Source organism: Platalea leucorodia (assembly GCF_965183815.1).
Source record: "Platalea leucorodia genome assembly, chromosome: 9".
NCBI lineage: Eukaryota > Metazoa > Chordata > Aves > Pelecaniformes > Threskiornithidae > Platalea > Platalea leucorodia.
In genome coordinates, this window is record NC_138831.1 from 37,200,621 (window position 1) to 37,223,887 (window position 23,267).

At 35.9% G+C, this 23,267-nt stretch overlaps 1 protein-coding gene across 1 annotated transcript in view; it reads right to left on the bottom strand.

The window, feature by feature from the left end:
- UNC13C (unc-13 homolog C) overlaps positions 1-23,267 on the bottom strand; it is a gene marked incomplete at its 5' end in the record, with an annotated part of 185,159 nt that overhangs the window by 108,778 nt on the left and 53,114 nt on the right. Inside the window, 4 exons of the mRNA XM_082321495.1 lie at positions 589-704; positions 2,339-2,508; positions 12,669-12,810; positions 18,369-18,596. Coding sequence (XP_082177621.1) covers positions 589-704; positions 2,339-2,508; positions 12,669-12,810; positions 18,369-18,596 — 656 coding nt within the window. The remainder of the gene's footprint in view (positions 1-588; positions 705-2,338; positions 2,509-12,668; positions 12,811-18,368; positions 18,597-23,267) is intronic.

Genomic DNA, 23,267 nt, shown 5'->3' on the forward strand with positions numbered 1-23,267 from the left:
GAGTAGAACTACAATGTGGAACACTGTTTGAGGGAAGAGAAATCAAATACAAAGAAAATCTTTTGAAAGGCACACTGGTTTATCAGTGATGATTTTTTTCAACATTGACAAAAGCAATCTAGATGATAGGAGAACCAAATGTTACATTGTCTGTGCTTCTCCTGCTTTCTCTTGCTCTCTCCAAAATATGAATTAATGTTGCAGGAAAGAAGTCCTTTAGAATTAATAGCTATATTTCTGTAATATACAGAAATGGTTGCATCTTCTTCATGTTAGCAAGCATGTATGTAGCATCAAAATGCTAAAACAAAATACGGTACAGGGAGAATTTAGCTGACTCCACCTCTTCTTTTTTCTAGCTCCTACTGGGAGGAATGATCTGTTGGTGTTACACTGTTCTGCCTTTGACTCTGAACCTGATATGCCATCAGCAATACAAAGTGGGAAATCCAAAATAAACTTGTCCTGAGGTGTAGCAGCAGTTATTTGTTTCAGTGTTCTAATGTTCTGTAGCCTTTTTTCCTTATCCATGCAACAACTGAATAGTAATTTCTGTATAGTGTGCTTTCTTCAACTTCTCCAACATACCTCATGTAGACAGGTGTACTGCACATGGTAGGGAGCAACTTTCTCCTCTCCTTTTATTTCGACATTGATTTTCAATCTAATGGCACCAGAGACAGCTGATTTATCTGTTCGCTTTTCTGAAGAGCAGAAAAATAATATATTAGTAACTACCAAGAATACATATATGTCATGTGAAAAGCTTTCATAAATCATTCTAGCTTAATAAGAATGTTTTTTAAAACCAGAAAGTCCTGCTGTTGAGAACAAGAGAATTTTTATTAACACCTCACATATGGTTCAGGCCATGAAGCAGAATATCAAACTATGAAGAAAAGAATTTTTCTTATTTTATCTGCCAAATTCAAACCAGGCTGCACAGCACTTCATTTAACACTTTTCCCTTTTCAATAGAAATTATTTCCATTTTCTGTCTGGTATCTGTACTAATTATTATTTTCATTATTAATATTTTTCTTTAGTTATGAAGACTTTAGCAACAACCTGAACTACTATGTCTGAGAGAAACTCAAAATGTTCTTAGCATAACTCAATTACAGAGCTAAGCTGAATCTTACAGAAGAAATTATATGAAGAACTTTGTTTACGCTATCTGTACTAGTCCGTTTAGTTGCTGTCAGTCATTGTGGAGGCTACTCATCTTCTTTGACTCCAGTTTTCACTTTTCCAATCCACTCTAGCAGTATAACTGCATCAAAAGGTATCACAATTTTTATGATTCTTTCACAAAGTGCTGTGATGTGAGTGGTGATGAACAGTACAATTAATAAGAATTGGTATTCCACAAATCCAATAGTTTTGTTTGAGTATTTCACTCCACTTTCCTCTGTATATGTCATACTGCAGTTGTGTCAATGTGTGCATGTATTAGAATAAAATACGCTGCTCTTTTTAGAATATTAGAATTAGCGCAAGCCATTTTATTTCTTTTTAGATGCTAATTGAAAGGTTTTCATTCTAGATTCCCCCTTTTGCAGATCATATAGCTTTTTAATGTTATTATTAAACTGCTTCCAGTCAAATTGGTTCAGCAAGATTTGTTTTAAAAATCCATTTCATAATAATTTTTATCACTATTTATATCAGTTTAAGTCACTGAAATTTTTGAAGGAATAAAATTCAGAATTCATAATGACCCAGTTATCTTACCTTTAAAAACATCTCATTATAAATATGAAATAAAGCAAGGCTTTCTTTTCTTTGTCAATAAGAAATCAAATAATTCCCTGGCACATCTATATATGTCACTGGGAAATGAAACACTAGACAGGGAAACAAGGACTGTTGATTAGGAAACAAATGCTCTACAATTTCAGAAAATTATGTCACATAATTCACCCAAAGTTTTCACAGAGCAGGCACCCTAGATAAAAATGTTACTATCACATTTTTATTATCAAATATAGGAGATTAACTTTTAAAGGGCTACTCCAGAACATGTAGTGCACCCAAAGAGATTTTTAGAATTAAAGAACAGTTGTATGCTTAGATTTAGATAAAGGAAAGATATTCAGAGACACACTTTTGTTGATTTATTTCTCGTTTAAAGAATGATACTTCTTAAGACCTTTCCAGACAAGAACATGCAGTCATTAAGGACAACAGAGAGCATCTTTCATTTTCATATCAACCTGTAATATTAAAGATTTTTAAAGTTGTATGTTGGTACTAAAGCTATATATTTTGAAGTGCCAAATCTACAGATGCTGAGATTCTGCCTAAATTTGTTTTAAAAAATCAGTAAGAATCATACCTAAATTATACCATACATCCATTTCTCCACTCAGTGTTCTTACTTCAATGATTGTTTGGCCGAGGAAGTCATCTGATTCCTTTTTGAAATGTTGTTTTACTCTAGATTTGATGTCATCATCTTCATCCCATACTCTTACTTTTATTCTATCTGTAGAGTTATGGCATTCACTGTAAAAATAATAATAAAATACAAAATGTGAGTGATACAGAAGCTACATACATTTGTACTGTTGTCTAATTCATTGTCCTCGAGTTCCATACACTTGCTTAACTGCGTAAAGTGACAGAATACAAACAACTTGCAAAACATTCAGTGGAATAAAAGGCCATACCACATTGCCGGGGACTAAACTACAATTAGATATATAAGAGGAAGTAAAGAGATTAACTTGACTGAATTATATACACATATGCATTGTATTTAGGAATGTCATGAACTCTGGATTAAAATTATTGATTAATTTACAACATGTACTTCTTGATGCTATTATTTAACAAATATCTCAGGAAAGATACAGTTAGATCAGGTTTATTCATTTAGGAATGCTACGTAGTACGTACAGTAGACCACAAAAGTAGTAGCCTAGAATGTTAAAGTACAAAAAGTGAGAAAATCTTAAAGAATATTTCCAGTACATGGCAGAAAGTCTTTGAAAAAACCCAACAAGTATGCACAAACATCACAGCAAGACAAGACAAGCAATCACAAAAACCTAGGGAAATAAGTAGCTGCTTTCTTTAAAAGATACATTACTTTTCTCCAAGACCTCCATTCCCTGCTAAGAAGGAGTAGGGACAGACTGCCATATACTAAAAAATTCCTTTCAAATTTAAGTGGTTTACTAACCCCTCATGAGTTGAGTGGATTTGAGAAACTACTATATGTATGAGAGAGTGAGGTGGCTTCACTTGCAATCTGCAGATTTCCCAGTGGATAAAATTTTTTACTCCCAGCTCCATCCTGCATATATTTGCACAGAAATGCAAAAGAAACTCTACTGCTGCTTATTCCTATAAGCCACAATGAGGACTGCTTACTATTGGTCAGTGTGAACTTTTGATGACTTCATTGGAATATCCTAACATTGACTGCAGAAGTCTGTGGTAGTGAAAAACTTTCTGATGACATTTAGTGGCTAGTACAGACTAGACATCTGTTACAAGCCATGTCATACGCATGCATCCATACTAACCAGGTTTTTTTATATTCATTCAGTAATACAACAAAAATATTTTAAATATTATGAATCTTTGGTTATCTTTAAATATAGCTTTCAAGTGTAGCAGCAAATTTTCATCTTCAGCAAGGTCTTAGTTTGACACTAGATTAAGAGTTCTTACTTGAATTCTATTCCAAGCACTATCACTGCTCAGTGATCTGTCTCAGCATTTCCAGCATTAAAACAGTAATACTATAACTTATCCCCCAACTGGCACCCCTCAGGGGTGTTCTAAGAATTAATTAGTGGTGGTAATGGGCTTTGGAAGTATAAAGTGCTTTAAATGGTATTATTACTGTCAAGGCCAATCAGTCACTAAAAATGGCATGCACAGCTTTTACTCTGCCTCACTTTGAGATCATTCAGTATCACAGAAATGCTTGTGTCTGTCTGTATTCCAAATTTTAACATTGCAGATATTTCTGGTAATTAAATCCTGCATTGTTCTGTGATTAGCAAAACTAATGAAGCCTAGTTTCCTTTTGTCTTATGACTGGCTTCCCTGATATCTAACTAACTGCAATCACCTATTGAATCTTCTGCCATAATTGGGCTTTTCATAAATTACCCCTTCATATGGACTCCCTGGTGTCTATTACGGGGTGAGCTCATACTGAGGACACTTAGGATCTCATCTCTGTCTGACCACCTATTTTCATAGAACATGATGGATGTAGTATTAGGCAATGTGTGAAAGTTCTCTGACCGACCACAAAATTCAAAAGGTATTGGCAAGGACATATAAAATACAGGAAGACACAGATGGATCAAATAAACATCTTTGCCTCAGGAAACTAGGCTAAACCCAGAAATCATTTAATTTTCCTAAAATGTAGTCCTGAATTACCGCTTAACATTGCTAGAGTCCTGAACTGCATTTAGCTGTGCACCCAATAGAAATATTAAATGGGATTTCTACAGTAGCATAGGGAGATCCACCACTGGCGAGGCATTTATGTGACCCTCATCACCATATCTGTGCTATTAGTAGAAAGCTTGTTCCTGCTTTGCTTCTCAGGGACATGCTGCATATAAAAAGTCATTAAATGGTACTTCAGTACAAATATTTTTATTCTCCTGAGACAACACCAATTTCCTTCTGATGTACACTTAGCTGATTAAGGAATATTTATTCAGATGATCAGGACGACTGCACTTTTCCCTGATATCCTCATTTGTCTCTCCCACATCTTTTTCTCCTTTAATCTTAGGTCAGTGAAACATGGTGAGACCTATCACAACCAATGGGTTTACTCACATGTTCATCTTCATGTCTAAACCTTCAGCTCTGCTACATGTTTGTAATGTTCCTGTGCAAGACCCCAAAATTAGCATAGATTTGTCATGCAAGAATGGAAGGGCGGATGAACATGTATTTCTACTGGCCTGCCCTGTGGCAGTGAGATAGCAAGGAAATTTATTATTAAAGTTACAAAGCTGCCTCTGCATGATTCCACTTACCTGCCCAGCCTCTGGGAAACAGCACTATATAATGAGATGCACATTCTGCTTTAGTCACTAGTAACATCTGTGCAGAAGCTCTGTGGCTTTGCAAAAAGCATTGGGTGGGATTCCTACTTCTGCTTACTCTGTCCAGGAAAATCAGCCCAGGGAATTCAAGGCAAAGGCAACATATGCTATTTTCAGTGTTCCTCTTCTAGCCACTCCGCTTTATATGCTCAGTAAAAGTGTTCGCTAAGGTGTGATACAGGAAGGTGAGAAGTGAATTGTTCTTTACCACACAGAGAATGAAGATACTGATGCTTTTGAAAAGCTGCAGTATGTTCAGAGATGCTAGACAGAAGAGACAGTTTTAATATCAACAATCTGGTGACGCTACATTACTTCTGCATTTACAGAATGTGCACAGACATGAAATAATCCTCACAGCATTCCTGCTTATTCTAATGGCTAGAGCAGTAAAAAAATGTAACAATAAACTATCTTTACTATAGTAGGCCCATGTAAATTTACTATTAGGTGCACTGGCATGACCTGATTCCACACCTCATCTAAGAGATCTGCACCCAGTGTTAAAATAACAACTAATTGATACCATGCTACTTTCAGTAAGGAAATAAATGCAAATGAAGTAGCTGGTAAAGAATGCATGGAGACTAAATTTCCCACTCTGTCAAAATGAAATACATTCATCATAACAGCATTCTTTCCTTGTAGTCTTCAGTAAAAACTCCTACATCCACTAACAAACTGGCATACTCTGAATAGTTAGTATAGGTGGAGAGGGTTTTTTTCCCCCTACTCTAAAGAAGTGTTATTTCCATAACTTAAAGAAACTCATTTTTCCAATAAAATACACTGTCTTGGTGAAATTCTGTAAGCAATCAGCAGACAAATTTAGGCTATGCCTGAGAAGTAGAAAATGAACTTGACTGATAAGCTTTTGCAACAGCTTTGCCTGCTCAAATGTGCCTCCTATTTCACACATTTTGTAGCTTACTATTTTTTTTCTAAATCAACTTTTATCCAATCATTTCACAAATGAGTAGTCTAAAAATCAAACATGCGCTATTTTTAATCAGAGCTGCAAAGAAGTGGAGAAAAATCTTTCCTGTCATAATAAGACAGACAAATCTGTTTAGAACTGGTCTTGTATTCCCTGAGCACTCAGCAAACTAGTTCAAGAGCAGACAGCTAGTGATAGAAAAGCTTTGAAGAACTTGTACTCTAATAGGAAACTTTTCAGTGCCACAGATAATGACCAGGTTCTTTTTAAAAAATATCCTCAAAAGTGACAGAACAAAGAAATGTAAAAAAGGGAAGATTTATACTATTCTTACTCCAATTTTATAGCTGGGATAATGATTCACAGACAGATTAAATCACTCTACAACTATCTTCCTTACTTCTCTCTCATAGTGTCCATTCCTCCTTTTCAAAATGGATTTAGCCTTTTTTTTCTCCTGAAGCACTAGCATGCCTTTTTATTCCCAACAGTGGTTATAAAAAAATTAGCGAAGTGTGAGATAAGTTTCTTCTATAAACATTCTCTCTGCTCTCCAATGAGGATTTCCAAGATCCAAATAATATTCACCTACATAACTCTCCAGAAATACCAAATCCAGAGCCAACATGACTTGCCAGAGTTCCAGAGAAGTCACTCTGATTGCTGATGGACAAAGCTGAAGATCTTTTAATTTGTTTTCAATAGGCTACCTCAGCTGAAGACTGCCAGCCTGCCTATGTAAGAGCACTTCCTGAAGAATCACTGTGGTCTACTGTAATTGAAGTACAACACCTTTGGTTTTTGCTGTGCTTTGTTTTTAGTTTCTTTCTCTGGTAGCTTCTATTTCTGTTTAGCCTGTTACAAAAGTACCCCAATGCTTTTTGGACATACACTCATTAAGGCATGTAAAGAAAACATGACACATACCACTTTGTGATACTAACTATAGATACACTTATTATTCATATCATTATTTCAGATGCATATTGCTTTAGCTGTAGACCATTATACCTTAGAAGTCTTTCACAAACTAAAGGAATAGATTTTGGAGGACAATATTTTGTTCTTTTAAGTGCTATATGAATTCAGTGAGTCAACATTGACATAATTGGAAAACAGATAAAAATCAAGGTGCCGCTTGACTGCATGAACTATGTATGTGAAAAAGTAGTTCAAAACATAGCACAGATTAAAAAAAAACATAGCAAATGACAGATCATTGCTTTTTGTAAACCCCCTTACAATAAAGCATAAGGAATACATTCTGTATAACAGGTAATGCGCATAAAACAATCCAAGAGCTGAACCTTGCTAAATTCTTACTCAATTTTATTCTCTTATACGAAAATGTCTTGGATGCCATATGGTCTAGATGAAGAATGGAATGTGATAACAGAGATTTTGTCCTAAAAGTATAAAGAAACCACACGGTCATGGAAGACAGTAGTAGAATGAAGTTCAGGAAGCCATTTATTGCTATTATTACCCTCATGTTTGTCATTATTGCCATTACTGCAATCCAGAACCAGACACATCCATGGCATGGCTATGAGAAGTCTGTCCACTCTGTTCTGAAGTGTTCCGAGATAGCTCTATAGTCTCTCAGGAAATCTATCTATTCCAGTATTCAGTAACCCCACTGTTGGCAAACTTTTTCTGCAGTCTGATTTGAGCCTCTCTAAATGGAATTTGTGCCTATTACTTCTTGTTCTACTATAACAGTAAGCATAGAAAATAGATTATTCCTTTCCTCTTTGCAGGAGAAAGGATGCGTTTAAAGACATCCTTACCTCCACTACTTGTCTCTTCTCTAGTCTGGACAATCCCAATTCTTTACCAGTGTGGTCACAGGCCATACTTTCTGATAAAGTAGAATGAGACTAATTATGCCTTTTCTTGCATTAGTTTACTCTGTCATAACAAAAAAAAGAGTCGTATAAAATTAACCTGGATTGACAGCAGCTTGAAAAAAAGACTCAGACCAAACATGCTGTTCTGTGAAACGGAAAAACGTTATTGCTGAACAAACAATTTATCATTTGAATTGGTTCTTAGAGGTGTTCTGCTCTCTTGTTTTGGGCTGAGGCTCTGAGATACAGTTATTTTAATTAGTAGGAAGTCTCTCAGAGACTTGGCTGCTTATTGAAGAATTTTTAAAATGGATAAATCCAGTAAACTAATTTGCAGGTTTCCGTTACCTAATTGCTTTTGTGTAATATAATTCTCTGTTATATACTCTTGTTTATAAAACAATCCTTAAGCTGTTTCAACAATTTCCACAAGACTGTGTTTAGGTATCACTGGAAACTGGAACACCATTTAAACAGTTAACCAATTCTGTTGTCTTCAGGTACAATGAAGATTAAACTTTTTACAAGTCAGGTCAATTGATCAAGAATGTATAAAATGACAGTAGGAAAGGACTTTGCTAAGGTCCTCTTGTATTTATTTCCTACACATGGCTGCTTATACTAAGTATTGTTTTAAATGAATCGACAAATCATTTCTTTGCAGTATAAATAAACTGTGCGAGTGCTACTCTTTAAGGTAATTTTAAGGAAAGAACATCCACAGCTGGATGCCTGAAATAGCTGCCAGAAATTCTCACTTCATCAGAAAATCTAGACTGAAATATCTGAAATATGAAGCAGTTGAACAGCTGCTCTGACCAACACAGAGACTCTAACTATCATGGTCTCTAATCTACATCAATGCTGTTTGGTGCTAGAGGATACTTTTTCCCAGTATTAGCTGCTAAAATATATAGCAGTGAGTTCTCAGCAACATTCTAGCTTGTTTGAACAAATAGTTGTTTGGTTTTTTTTTTTTTTCTCTGCAAGCAATTGTAAATCTTCTCTCTATTGGATTTTATGTCTGCATTGATATTTTCAGTATATCACCAGGAAATCATCAAGAATGTCAGAAATCAGACAAATTCTAACAGTTTAGTGATGACCGTTATATTGGCCAGGTGGTAATCATAGTCTTCAAAAAACCCTTCTCATTGGTCTAATTTAAACCAATTAGATCAAATGTTTTCATGCACTGAAAGGAGTAATAGATATCCAGTGAAGCTATTTATCAGAGCCATATGGTGGCCTAGTGATAGCCAAAATAGAAAGAATAAGTAATGTAAAGTAATAATCCAGTTATATGAAAGACTTCTGTATTATACAACTGTATCTGAGGTGTTAATGAGTGGTCAGAGAAAACATGATACCTGCAAGGCAATTTGGAGATGCGTGCTTGCTAGACAACTCTGCCAGAAAAAAGCAGATTTCCGTATTTCAGCTATCAACTGTTGGAAACAGTCAAGAAAAGAATAAGAGTGGAAAAGAGTTTTATTATAGCGTATGGATCTAAAAGTTTGTACAAAGCTGAAACTATACAGCCAAAATATCTCTTCCTTGTAACTAAAAAATAAAAATGCAGTCCCTTTTCGCATATCCGATGCCACGCTCAACCAAAAGAGGGAAGGTGACAGACAGCTGCAAGACTCTTCCTTTGCTCTGTCATTGAAAAAACTCTCCTATCACTGACTTTTTATTGAAAAAATAAAAACTGCTCTGCTATCTCCTTTCTAATAATGCCAATAGAAAGTATCAAAGCCCTTACCACCTATATTGCATTAATTAAAGGAGCATCTCTTGGCCTATTTACTTCTTTACCTTGTGTAAAAAAAAAAAAAACCAAACAAACCAACAAACAAAACCCCACATTTCAAGGAAGGATGTATTCTTCCTCTGATAGTCTTGGTTTTTTACCAAGATGCATGCAGCTCTATGTAAGCTCTACTTTAGTTATGGTTTATGAGTTCTCATGTTAAAATCTATGCCAGTATCCCATGGTCATTTAGCAGAGGGTTACATTAAGTTTTGTTAGAAACATTCATTCTCTGCTTACCATACAATCATAATAGGGTTATGTGTGATTCTGCAAACTAGAACACTGCCCTCACTCTATCTGCTATGACAGAGCAAATGCACAGTGGGGATCCAATGTTTTTTCCAAGTCCTTGTTTCGAAACAGATGGGGAGATTTAAATGAATGTTTTGGTATTATGAGTAAATATATGATTGTAAAATTTTGAGATATACTTTATTTCTGCAATTTATCATTTAGGAGTTATAATGATGATTAGGATTTGATTTTAAATAGGACTATCAAATATCACTAGTAGAGCCTAATTTAAATGAAACTTCCTGACTCAATGAAATAGTTGCATTGATCTACTTCAGATTTAATCTTGTGGTTAAACATTTACAGTTTAGTTAACACACTTTAGAAATTCTCATATACTTTCAATGGAAATCCAATGCATTAAATAGGTTAGGGAGATGACTATTTTAGAAAGTACAAGTGCTATAAAAATGATTGAAAATGTATTCAGTTAAAAGCAGTTACTCAGGAGATTTATGCTATAGCAGGGTTTGGGTTTTTTTTATTAATGTTATTGCTAGAGCAGCAGATGATAGTAATACTTAATGCTGGGTGAAAAAAAAAAAAAAATTATTTTCAAGTTTCCAGGGATTTTATGGCAGCCCTGCTTACATCTTTGGGAAAATATATTTAAAACTTCATACCAAATTCGCTGAATTGCTCATCCAACTTTTGACACTATGGAACTCATCCAATTAAATGCAAGAAAGGAATTATCTCCTACCTTTGGTTACTCACAGTCATTCAATGAGGTATGACACTTCAACTGTTACTGCAGTAACACAAATAACTTGAAATGAGAACATGATCTGTATATGGGAAGCCTGTAAAAAGTTTCTGAGTGTGTGTTTTCTCCGAATTAACTATTCATTTTTAGTACTGGCCTTTGAATCTGTGAAAGGAATGGGCAGACATTGTTTAATATAGTTGGATTACCTAGAAGGTAACATGTCATGACACTGCACCTTCTTGAAGAAAACAGAGCTCTATTTCAAATGCCGAGCCCCAACAGAAATTGTTTCTGTGGTTTATGTAGACAGGAATAATGACAACTGATGTCTTCCTTACAGAAGGAAAGAAATGTATGAAGAAGCTGAACAATGTTATAGCCTGAAGACAATTATTTTACATTGTGGTGAGTGGTTATTTTGAAATTGTCTGTTGCATATGATGACTAGATATTCTGAATCTTGACCGGGCAGTCTGCAGGATCCTGAGCTTTTTAGCTGCTGCTTTGTAAATTCAGGGTTGCTTATAAAAATGACACATCATTTTTATCATCACTGATACAAGGTTTCATCAAGCTGTATCAAATTAACATCCAGTTTTGAATGGCACTATTCGGCATAAACATATTAGACTTTTATAACGTAGTACCAAAAGGTTAGACTATTATAATGTGTCAACAGTTTGCATAATTCTCAGTAAGAATGCAAATAAAACCGTTGTATTTAACAAGCACTGAAACTGCATATGGTAAGAAGTTATTACTATAATTTCTTCTTTTCATAATTTACTATACTAGTGTTTCCACACAGCTTCCATAAAATACCTACTAACTTCATACGATAATACTGTGGTAGGTGCTTTCAGGGCAGACTAGAACTTTTCTGAACACTTTAAAAAATCTGCCTAAATAAACATGTCTCTCTCTCTTAAAATTTTCCGAAGAAAATCTAGGGTTTATATTAACTTTTCAGAATCCTTAATTGACTCTAACAATAGTAGTTAAGTGCACATCATATACGGCAGCACATAGTAATTAACCTGAGAAAAGAATAAATGCCGAAATACTTTTGCTACATGTAGAGGAATAACACTGAGCAAATTGATGCTATTATCAGATTGGTCACATTCTCAGTCAGGAATGTGTTGTATCCTAAGGCAATACTTTCAGGAAAGGAACTGTATAGTACCTGTGAATTGGCATTTCCTGCACTGTAACATGTCTTTCTGAAAGAAGTTCTAGGAACATTGCCAGAACTAGAACTGGCATGAAATCATATTCAAACCTTAGTCAACATATTGCAGACTGAAACATCTACTTTGCAGTCAGGGTTGAACTTCTGTGATATATTGACAACAAACTATACCATACTTAGTTCAGAGGCTGTGGCCAAAGAAAGGAGACGCAAGGATCGTACCATACTCTCCACATCAGACCTCTGGACAACACTCAGTCTTGGAAAGGACAGACATTACAAACAGCCCAGCCCAGAGCCTGAAGCATACCAGTTACTATCAAACTCCCCAGTTTCACCCAGAAGAATCGTTAATGTTGAGTAAAAACGCATTTAACTTGCATGGTCAGTATCTGAGACATAGGAAGGTATTTATAATGCTAACATGTGGTATGTAAGGTCAAAGTCTGAAAACTGTTACTTAAGTTCCCTAAAAAATCAGAATAAATAGACACCACTGATAGATCCCCCAAAAGACATAATTATGAGCTTTATAACTACTATATGATAAAGTCACCACAAACTTCTATGCTCTCTCCATTCAGAACTTGCTAATTTATTCATGCTATGAATATGTAATGGTTGGACTCAATGATCTTAAGGGTCTTTTCCGACCTTAATGATTCTATGATTCTATGTACAGTATAGACAACAAATATTTTCAAATTTCAAACTTGGTAGCATTTTATTACCTAAATGTAAATTAAAAAAGCAAGAAACAACAGCATCTTCTATACTTACAAATAGAATTTTTCATCCCATACTGGATTCAAGTTTCCAAAAATAGTCTTTGTTCTACGCTTTGTTTTGCCAACTTGCACAGTAACATATGGGTCACTTGAACCAGTTTTGTCCTTAGCCTGTAAGCCCTGAGCACAAAGAACTGCAACAAAAGGAGAGAAATATGCTTTAGCCCTCATAGCCTTCATTGCCAAGAAATGAATGAGACAGTGACAACAGCAACAGGAAACAAAGCACTCAAACTGAGGGCTCCTGAAGCAAAGCTTTTGGGATTAATTTTCCCAGTGTCTGTTACTCAGGACATAGACAAGTCTTGTCTAACTACCTTCTGGACTGTATAAAATTTACAAATATGGTTTAATAGAGTAATAAATTTAAAGACTCGCTACAGAGCACAAAATAAATACTTTTCTTGTCATTCGTAATTCAGACACTCTCCTCAAACTTTGGTTTAATCAGCATGACAAGTAATATAACTTGGCTTGAGTCTAATAATTCCTAAAATTTCCATTTCCCCCCAAAAATAAAAAAAATAGATAATGATTTCCAAGGATCTGAAACAGAATATCCAACATAAAGCCTCCAAATTTCAAAAATCTGCACTGTGGATTATGAAACTAAACATGAGTGGCATGGTTATGACTTTGTCATTTGTTTTCCTCATGTGAGAGAGGAACCATGAGGATTTTCAGAATACTTTCTATTCTATCACAGACAGGGTGACAGTTCAGATCAATTATCATTAACTGTTTATGTATTTGTCAGCCTTTCTGACAGTTAATGTGGGTGCATAGTTAACGTATATGCATTTTGTGGCAAATATAAATACACACAATTTGATTTTCCATCATAATTCATAAAACTGGAAATCTCAGGAGAAAGCAGAACTGTCAAATAGTAGCCCACCAAACCCAGAGAGCTGCAGCTAAAACACTTGCCATGGCTCCTAGCATCAGCAGAGCTTGGTTTTATTATTTTGCACATATTATTTAAACCAACTCAGTGGTAACATTTGGTTAACATTCTCTAACGTCAATCATTTTGGATAACGAAGCTCCTTCAGCGTGCTCAGAAAAATGATTACATAAAAAAGACACCTTCTTGCTCAGCAGATCAGCTCCTGGTGTGGGTTCAGTCATATCTGCTGACTTCAGTGAAAAAAGTAAGTTTCTGTTACTTTTTTACACATCTCATTCCTGAAAAGACTAACTCTCAGGAATGAACTAGACAATACCAAAATTCAACAACTATTCTTTTGAGTTTCATGCACTGTCCTACAACCTTCAGAATAGCCTCCTTTCTCCTAATCCATCTGACTCAGAATCTCAGATTTTCCCTAGATTTCTTCTGGCACATATCTGCTATTCTTCAGCTCCATGTACAGTTTACATACTGCCCCAAATGTGATTGGGCTTCAGCCTGGACTACAGAGCAATGTGTAGCTAAAAACACACCTACCAGCTCTCACAGAATAATTCATTCATGGTCCACTTGACAAATGCTTTTCTCCTTCCCCTCCTGAATGACAGCTTTACATTTCAGCAAGGGAAATGGCAATTCCATCTCTCAGTGACCCTTCCCCGATATAAAAAAAAAAATTGCCATGGAATCTAAAAGCACTATAGTAAAATTTTTTGAGCACACAACCCAAATACATTTATTTATTTACAAATTATATACATGTACCACTGCGCTAATACATTATGCACATTATAAAACATACAAACCCAGAAATTAAAAAAAAGATTATATAAAGATGAAATAATCAATATTTTAAAAATTTTATTAATGTGTTTGAATATGCTTCATTATTTTTGAAAATATTGTTTTAACACTTTGTGATACAGTGACTTGAAGATCTGGGTCTAAGTCCAGTTCTAATGCCTGCCATAGCTGAAAAAGATACCTCACAAAGGTACGTAGATCCAAATGGAAGAAGTGCATCATTGGCTGCACTTACTAAATCACTACACTAATTTTTCATTCCCATCTACCAATTACACAAAGGTTTTTGTTGAAATTCAGCTGGTAAATTTCCATCTTGCCTGATGTGAACCAGTTGTTCTTGCAAACTAATTGGAGTGTTGCATTTTTATATTTTTAACAAATGGGTTCAAAACCCACTGAAAGTCCTCATTTGGAAGATTTTTAAATAAGGTAGAAAATTCCAATTCCAAGGTTTTTTTAAGTGTGCAGATTAGAGTTTTTGTAGGTGACACAAATTGTTTTTGGCAGCACAATCACATAACAATGGAAACATTTCCAAACATCCATTTTCATAATGCTCTCACCACAGCACCAGTTTCTTTCGAAAAGCAGTTACTTTCTCATTCATTGTTATGATGACACCTTTACCTTGAAAGGACAGTTTAAGTGTTTTTATTTTTTCAAAAATATCTCCTAGGTAGGTGTCCTGGTTTCAGCTAGGATAGAGTTAATTTTTTCTTCCTAGTAGCTGGTATAGTGCTGTGTTTTGGATTTAGTATGAGAATAACGTTGATGATAACGCACTGATGTTTTAGCTGCTGCTACGTAGTGCTTACACTAGTCAAGGACTTTTCAGCTTCCCATGCTCTGCCAGTGAGAAGCTTGGAGGGGGCACAGCTGAGACAGCTGGCCCAGAGTGGCCAAAGGGCTATTCCATACCATATGACGTCATGCTGAGTATATAAACTGGGGGGAGTTGGCTGGGGGGTAGTGATTGCTGCTCGGAAATGGGCTGGGCATCGGTCAGCGGGTGGCAAGCAATTGTATCGTGCATCACTTGCTTTATATATTATTATTATATTATTATTTTATTATTATTATTACTACTACTACAACTACTATTACTGCTATTTTATTTTATTTCATTTCAATTATTAAACTGTTCTTGTCTCAGCCCATAAGTCTTCTCATTTTTACCCTTCTAATTCTTTCTCCCATCCCACCGGGGCAGGGTGAGTGAACGAGCGGTTGTGTGGTGCTTAGTTGCTGGCTGGGGTTAAACCATGACAGTAGCATACTACTGACAGCCACTTGTCATTACAGAAAAAGTTAGCAAATTTGAAACACTTGTCTTTTTGTAAGAGAAAAATGTGTTACTCATCTTTAAGTTTGACAACTCTTTTAACACTTTGCCACAAGATAACCAGCAAACCTCTGTGCAGTACAGAGGATTTTCATGGTCACTCCCCATCTCATTACTAAGTATTGTAAGGACTGTAAAGAAGAAAGACTTCACAGTACCCATCAAGTTTGACTGCAGAAAATCCTTGCAACCGGCTTAAGAGGTCTGGGGTAAAGGGTAAAAAGGGTAAACGCAGAGTGAAACGGATTTTTTATTTATTTATTTATTTTTTTTAATGATAGGTAGAACATGATGCCAGTCAGGGAAGGAATTAGCAGTCTTCTATAACTTGGGACCCAACATATATTAAGTTTGGAAGTAAACATCTCAAACACCAGTAGGGAAAGACTACTACTATTCCCTATTAATATTTTGCTCCTCGGGAAGTCTGTATTCTCTTTCCATTTTTCTCTAAGATTCACCAATTAGTTTAGGTTTGCCTCTAAGTGTCTTCACTTCGTGTGGGAAATTCTCTCATGAAGAGAGAATCTTGCATTCTCTCTTCAGGGTACAGTCAGCAAACTAAAGGAAGTGTTTACTTGCATCTGTTTGACACCCGTGAGGTCACACCCAGGTGAAACATTGTTTCTGCACTTTAAAGCTCCCCAGTAAGAGACTGATGAACTGGAGAAAGTCCAATGGATGGTTGCCAATTTGGCTGGGGGATTGGGGCACATGACATATGAGAAAGGGCTAAGGGTGTTGGGTTTGCTTATCCTGGAGAAGAGGAAGGCTAAGAGGAGATCAAGCTGCAGTCCTCAACTACCTAAAGAGCATGTCACAGAGACGATGAGCTCCCAGACGAGCCCATCTAGTTGAGGATGTCCCTGTTCATTGCAGGGGGGGTTGGACTAGATGATCTTTAGATGTCCCTTCCAACCCAAACTATTCTATGATTTTATGAAGCCAGACTCTTCTCAAAGGCACACAGTGAAATAATAAGATGTAACACCTGGAAGCTGCAGCAAGAGAAATCCCGGCTGGATATAAGGAAAACAGTTTTACAATGTGAGTAGTAAATAACTGAAACAGCTTGCCCGGTAAGCAGGGCAGGTTTCCCAGAGAGAACGTGGAGTCTCCATCCTTGGAGAGTTTCAGATCTAGTCTGGACAAAGCCCTGAGCAAGCTAATCAAACTTTGAAGTTAGCCCTGCTTTGAGCAGAAGGTTTGAATATACTGTAGAAATCCCTTCCAACATCACTTCCTAAATTATTCTATGATTCATTATTAGGTTATGATTCTGCAGAACTCAAGTCAATATGAGTTGTACTTCTAAAAAAGAAGAACCAAGCCATTCAGCAATATAAGTGAGTTTCGTACCAACACTAGTAAATTGATGTTTACCCAGCAGATAGACAGTCTGAAAACATTTGCACATTTACTAAGTAACTTGCTAAAATAATGCCATCTATATGCTCAGTGTATCCTAGTCACTTATTTCATAAAGAAAAGAGTAGTAAAGGACACTCCTATATTTTTTTAACAGCATGCATGTGTTTGATCTTACAGAGGATATATAGAAAATATCTTGTAAAATACATTAGGAAAATTACCATATGTACAGGTGTGAAATGTCAGGCACCAAGAACTGACTTAAACATATCTTTTATGCAAGTTGCTGTTAAGTAGTGAGAAAAGTGCCTGTTAAGTACACACTATTGCTTATTTTAAAAATATAGCTCGTTTCACTCATTTTTATCAAAACTGACGAGTAAAAGCTAAAAATAAGTTCCTAAAGTTTATCTCCTCATCCCCCCAACAGGAATAATGCAAATCCTGGAGAAAGAGAAAATATTTAATTTACTTTTAATATCAGAAGAGTGCTTATTATTTTTCATGACATTGAAATGAAATTGAGGCTAAGTTAGATGTGAAATCTAACCAGAGCCCTTTAATGTTTCACATCACTGCCTTTCAATTCTTTGGTCTTTTAGTTTAATCTCTATTTGTCACTAATCCAATATCACATAAAGTCAGGTTGACCTGTGTAGTCAGCTGAGCTTTTATTTATATTTTCTATGCTGAGGTTTTAATTCAAAACCTGAAATGTCAAAGTCAGAGGACCTGGAAAACTTTATGAGCAACCAGCCTAACGCAGTTGGAAGCAATCTTGAATATGTTCTGGGTGCGCAGGTTTCCCTGGCTCAGCATCACTAAACTGGAACACATCCTTAGTCAAGCAACAAGAATGTATGATGAGTTTCAAACCAATGGGGGTCTGGAATTGCAAGCTTCAGTGTTATTAGCATTACAGTCATTAAACCCCCTAAACGCAATTGTGAACTTCAACTCTTGCAACTGGTGGCAAAAAGTTCAGCACTAGCACAGGAGATATTGGTAGGAAGTAGAGGAGACACAAGAAGACCGTTACTTATCTTCCTTCCTAGAGCAGTGGAATATAAAGTAGTTTTGCCAACAGCTGTTACCTAAAACTCTTCCAGATAGTATGCTATAAATTCAATCATTTATAGATGCACCAAGTATGCAATTGAACACACAGTTCCAGCTCTAATTATAATAAATCTTATTCCCAAACTAGGGGGCTAGGAAAGAAAGAGCTCTTAGAGCAAACAGTTCAGAAGAAAATTTACCTGTGATGGTTATTTTTGCTGACCATTTGGATGTTCCATCCAAAACACTTTGTTTTGCTGCTTTTGTATATTGTACAAAATCTTCTTTGGAAATATTAAACATTTCCTGGATCACTTCAAACACCTCTGGTCTATTTTTCTCTCTGATCTTCATTCTTTCCTTCATAGCACTAATAATATTCTGTGTTTTATCTTCTGCACCATGTTTGGAACTTTTCTCAGCAGCTCCTGAAATGAGAGAAAAGGTCAATACTTCTATTAAAAAGTTGACTTTTTGTCTAGTTCTTTTTCTTCTCTAGAGTCTCCAGCCAATTCTTGGTACTGCAGTACTCGAAGAAGATATGCGTTTTATCTGGATAATATCAAGCCTCTTATATTTATTCTTTGTGATACCTAAAATTACCAATTGATTTAGTTTAACATGACAGGGTAATATTCAACTTCAGTCAGGTATGTGTATACCTAAAAATATATATTGAATCAGCACTATTAAGTACTGATCAGTACTGTGAAGACATCCAAACATGTGAGTAAATTTTCTTATGTAATTAGGCATATTGATTCTTCCAGAAAGGTGTGTAGAAGTGTTCAGTATCTGGGTCTGTCTGCTCTGCCCTTTGCCTCTGTTACTAGCTAAACTTCAGTAATACATATGTGAATAATTCTTCAAATAATTTTTAATTTTTTTTTTCCTAGATCAGCATGATACAACAATATTTTTATTCCTTTCTCTCTCTCCTTTTGAAGGAGGACAGTACAAGAAACCCTCCAAAATTCATAGAAACAGTATTTAAACCAGGTAATGTTTCCACCTCATTTTTCAGAGAATTTTTAATTTGACAGTAAGGAGATTAACCTAGACTCCTGCTATGCTCTCCCACCGTGGAAATCTAATGAACAGTAGAAAAAAATAGGCATAGCAGCTTCAGATGTTTTCTTGACTGCTTCCAGATACATCTCAATATTTGCTGATGCTGCCTGCACTCATGGAAAGTTTTTCATTACTTCCTGGAACAGCGCTCATAAAAAATGTTAATTGTCACATAAATCCATTTAACAAAGCATTCAAAATCTACCAAACTTAAGCATTCACTGGATTTAAGCGTTTAGATTAGTTTGGGCCTACCCTAGCTGTTAAACAGTTCTGTAACGCTGAATTGACATCCTCACTCTGGATTAGTAGTGCACTCTGTCCCTTCTTTAAACATCATGCATGAACAAAGGAGTGCTTCACAAAGCTTGATGGAATCTTCAGTGGAATCTTCTGATGGCTATTTAAGCCATTCTTCCATGCCCTGTCTCCCAAAGAGTAGACATGACATTATACTCAGGTTGCAGCTGAGTAGATTAAAGGGAATGCTTTTCCAAGGATTCTAACACTGAAATCAGCCGGGGAATTTCTGCAAGGAATACTGTGTTCCTCTCTCCAGTAAAATTGTCATTATTGATAATTTCAGTAAGTATGAGGATGGTAGAAGAGATCAAAGGATATTATCTGTGTGAGAATAACTTCTAGACTGTATCGACCTGCAGTGGCATGTCAGGTCTGTCCTATAAAGTAAGTCTGGAAAACTCAGGAAAAAAAAAAAAATACTTGGGTGATTTGCTGATTTGTCTGGGACATCAAAACCACTACAGCTTTTACTGGGTTAAAAAGAAAAAAAAAGAGGGAATATAAGGAGACCATGCTGTTACAGGTTTTATTCACAGTTCTTCCCAGGAGAGCTCTGGTCAGATTTCTCTCTTTAAAAATCATAACTGATCTCAGGCCCTTCAAAAGCCAAAGTGAAGTTCTCCTTATAAACTGTCATTTGTCTGCCAGAGGAAAGTGTTTCTGATCAATGTCTCTACAATACATACTGTATTGGAATAACCTAAGTGTACTCTTGAAAAAAAACAAATGTCCATCTTGCAGTTGGGTGTGAGGAAAGAAACATCAGACTTGTGTGGTCAAAATGGTATTACAAATGTTGGAAGAAAAATTGAAATTCCTGCAGTGCTTAACAGCCTATTTCAACTCTTGACGAGACTGACATATAAAACAAGATGCAAGAATACTACAAATTTTATAATCAATGACACATTACCACTTGATATAGGTATGGCTGAATTTTAGCTCGTGTTGTTAAACATTAGTCAAGGGCTCATGGCACTGAGTGTGACAATCGTCATCATCATTATCACTAGCAGCAGTAAGTACTTTACCCTTCAAAAAGGTTATGACAACCTCATCCAACTACCCACCCTCAGCTCCTGGGAGGATCAAAGTATTATTGTTTCCTTTAAATGGATAGTAAAATTCAGACAAAAGCATGTTGAACAACTTGCTATGGAATTAGAATTCAGATATTTCGATGCTGAAGAGGAACACAGCTCCTCCTCTAAAATACCAGCAAACACCATTATGTTCTTTTGATGGCATTTCTTGTTGAGGTACTGTCAGCTTGCAATGGCTGAAGAAGAAATGATCCACACGTCTATAGAGCTGGAAAGGGTCATCTTTCAGCATAAGATCTCAGTGAAGTGTTCCAGAATGAATATTTTATGCTTTGTTTTCTTTACTGTTTTCAGTGTGTCTGAAGGTTTCTTAGCATATTGGAGGATGAGAGAGAGATGCATATAGTAAAGTAGGAAGGCATAATGTCCTAAGATTGGAAAAGTGTGGGATAAGATATCAGTTACCAGTGATTCCAGATTGTCAAAAGGCTGAATTATATTGCTTCTTCAAGGTGTTTTCCATAGCTACTAAATCTTGAGAAATAGTGAAAATCTCTTGGTCCGAGTACCTAATTTTTTGGAATGTGGAAGACCAAAGTTTTAGTGATTGAGGATTTTCCACACTGAAAAATTAAGAATTAGTAGAAAAAGAATTAAATGCTACCATGAAACCAAATACCAGTTTAAGAATTCTCTAGTGATTTTATCACAAAAGAGATGACTGCTGAGCTGCCTGGAAAGTGTGACAGGTGGTTCTTGCAAGATGCAGGAAAGCAACATTTTTCATTTTCTCTTATTTTCTGCCCTTCCTTAAAAAGTACAGATACAACATCATAACCAAATGATAAACCATGGACACAATCTGAATGGCAATAATGTATTCCTGTTGAAAACATTGCTGATTTTTGAGACAGTACAGATAAAATTGGAATATATGTTAAAATGTAACTTCCTTTAAGTTTTACTGAAAAATCAACATAGCCTTCTATTTAAACTAAATTATTTATTGCAGCTATTTTTACATCCTCTATTGCTGACAGTCTATCAACCGCTCTTTTCATGCAGTATTGATCAGACTAATTAAGACAATATCGTAACTTATATTGCACAGGAAGTTAACAAGCCCCTTTTACCCTAGGGACTGATACAAACTCAACGTGATTGAAATAAATTCTGATTTAATATTGCACCTACTACTAGAAAGCAGTATCTTGTTGAAGATGAGAGGTCTAATGAATGGACTACTGATTTTTTTTAAACCTAATTTAGAACAAGCTTCGATATTGACCTTAAAGAGCTTGAGAGGTTAATTCATTTCTACAGTCTACATTAGCAATCATTACATATTAAAAAAAAAAAAAAAAAAAAAAAAATCACAGAAGCTTGGAGGCCATATGTCCTAGTGATTATGAGATGGCCAAAAGGATGTCTGTGATAAAAATAACCACAGTGAACCACGTTCATTTCATTTTATGGTACTCTTAGCATCAGCTTTCTTAGAGATTTAACCAACTGGGCAATTTATTTTTTTCAATGGAACATTAAATATTTTTAACATAAATGAAACAAAGCATGTTAACCTCATTTTCAAAGTAGTATAATATTGAACTCACTGAACCATTAATCTGTTGCAAAAAATATGACAGAATGCTCACAAACATTTGCATACTAATGGGAAGATCGGGATCCCTTAGGTGTGTTAAACACTTTTTTATCTGTGGTTTGCCTTCTAGAGGTTTACTCTTACAAGACTCAGTTGTTCAATGTTTCCAAACTGTTTACACCATAGATAATTGCCAATCCTATTTATTTCTTGCAGGGTCTCTCTCAACTTTAGCATTTATATATTTGTAAAAATTTGTCAAAGGCAATATGGTGCTCTCAAGCAATTATTATTTTTTGGGGCTGGTGATATGGTCCAGGGAACCTCTGGGCTGAGTTTTTCTTCAGAGAAGTGAAAAGAAAGATAAACAGGATACTTGTACTCTGTATGTCTTTTGTAGCTTTTCAGTTTTAGCCAAGATTCAACTATTACAGGGATGGATACATCTCTCATGCCACCTGCATGGTCGTGGCACCCTGAAAAGCAGCTCAGCTCTTAGGAAGTTAGCAGCAGCTTATTTCCTTGACAGTGGGAAGGGTGGAACATGAAGAAGGGAGGTCAGCATATAAATATCATGTGAAGGTGTTTCACCACACAGGGAAAAGATTACTAGTTTTGAGTGGTAAAAACAGCTCAGCCCATCCATGAAGGCATGGCAACATAAACACTTGGAATCAGTTCCCTGTACTCTCGCTCAGAAGGAAGTGAACTGTGACTGAATTGGAGGTCATGCAAACAGAAATACAAAGGTATTACAGTCAGGCCTAGCTGGCTTGAATGTTGTTTTCCAGTGTGTACAGTGACAAGAGATTTCATCACTTTCAGGAAGCCTCAGAAAGAACAATCTCTCTAGCCATTCTCTATTATGAGAAATCATGGAGTAGATGAGGAGTGCACTACAGGACAGATGATTCATGAGACAGAAATAAATGCCCTTGCCATATTGAACATCCAATACAAAAAAAAATTCCCAGCTCCCTCTAATGTAATTCAAAAAGGGACTGAATGGCATGCAGTAACTAGGTTGGGAAGCCTGGTGGAATAGAGGAGGGTTTTCACAGATGTTTGGTGAGACAAGA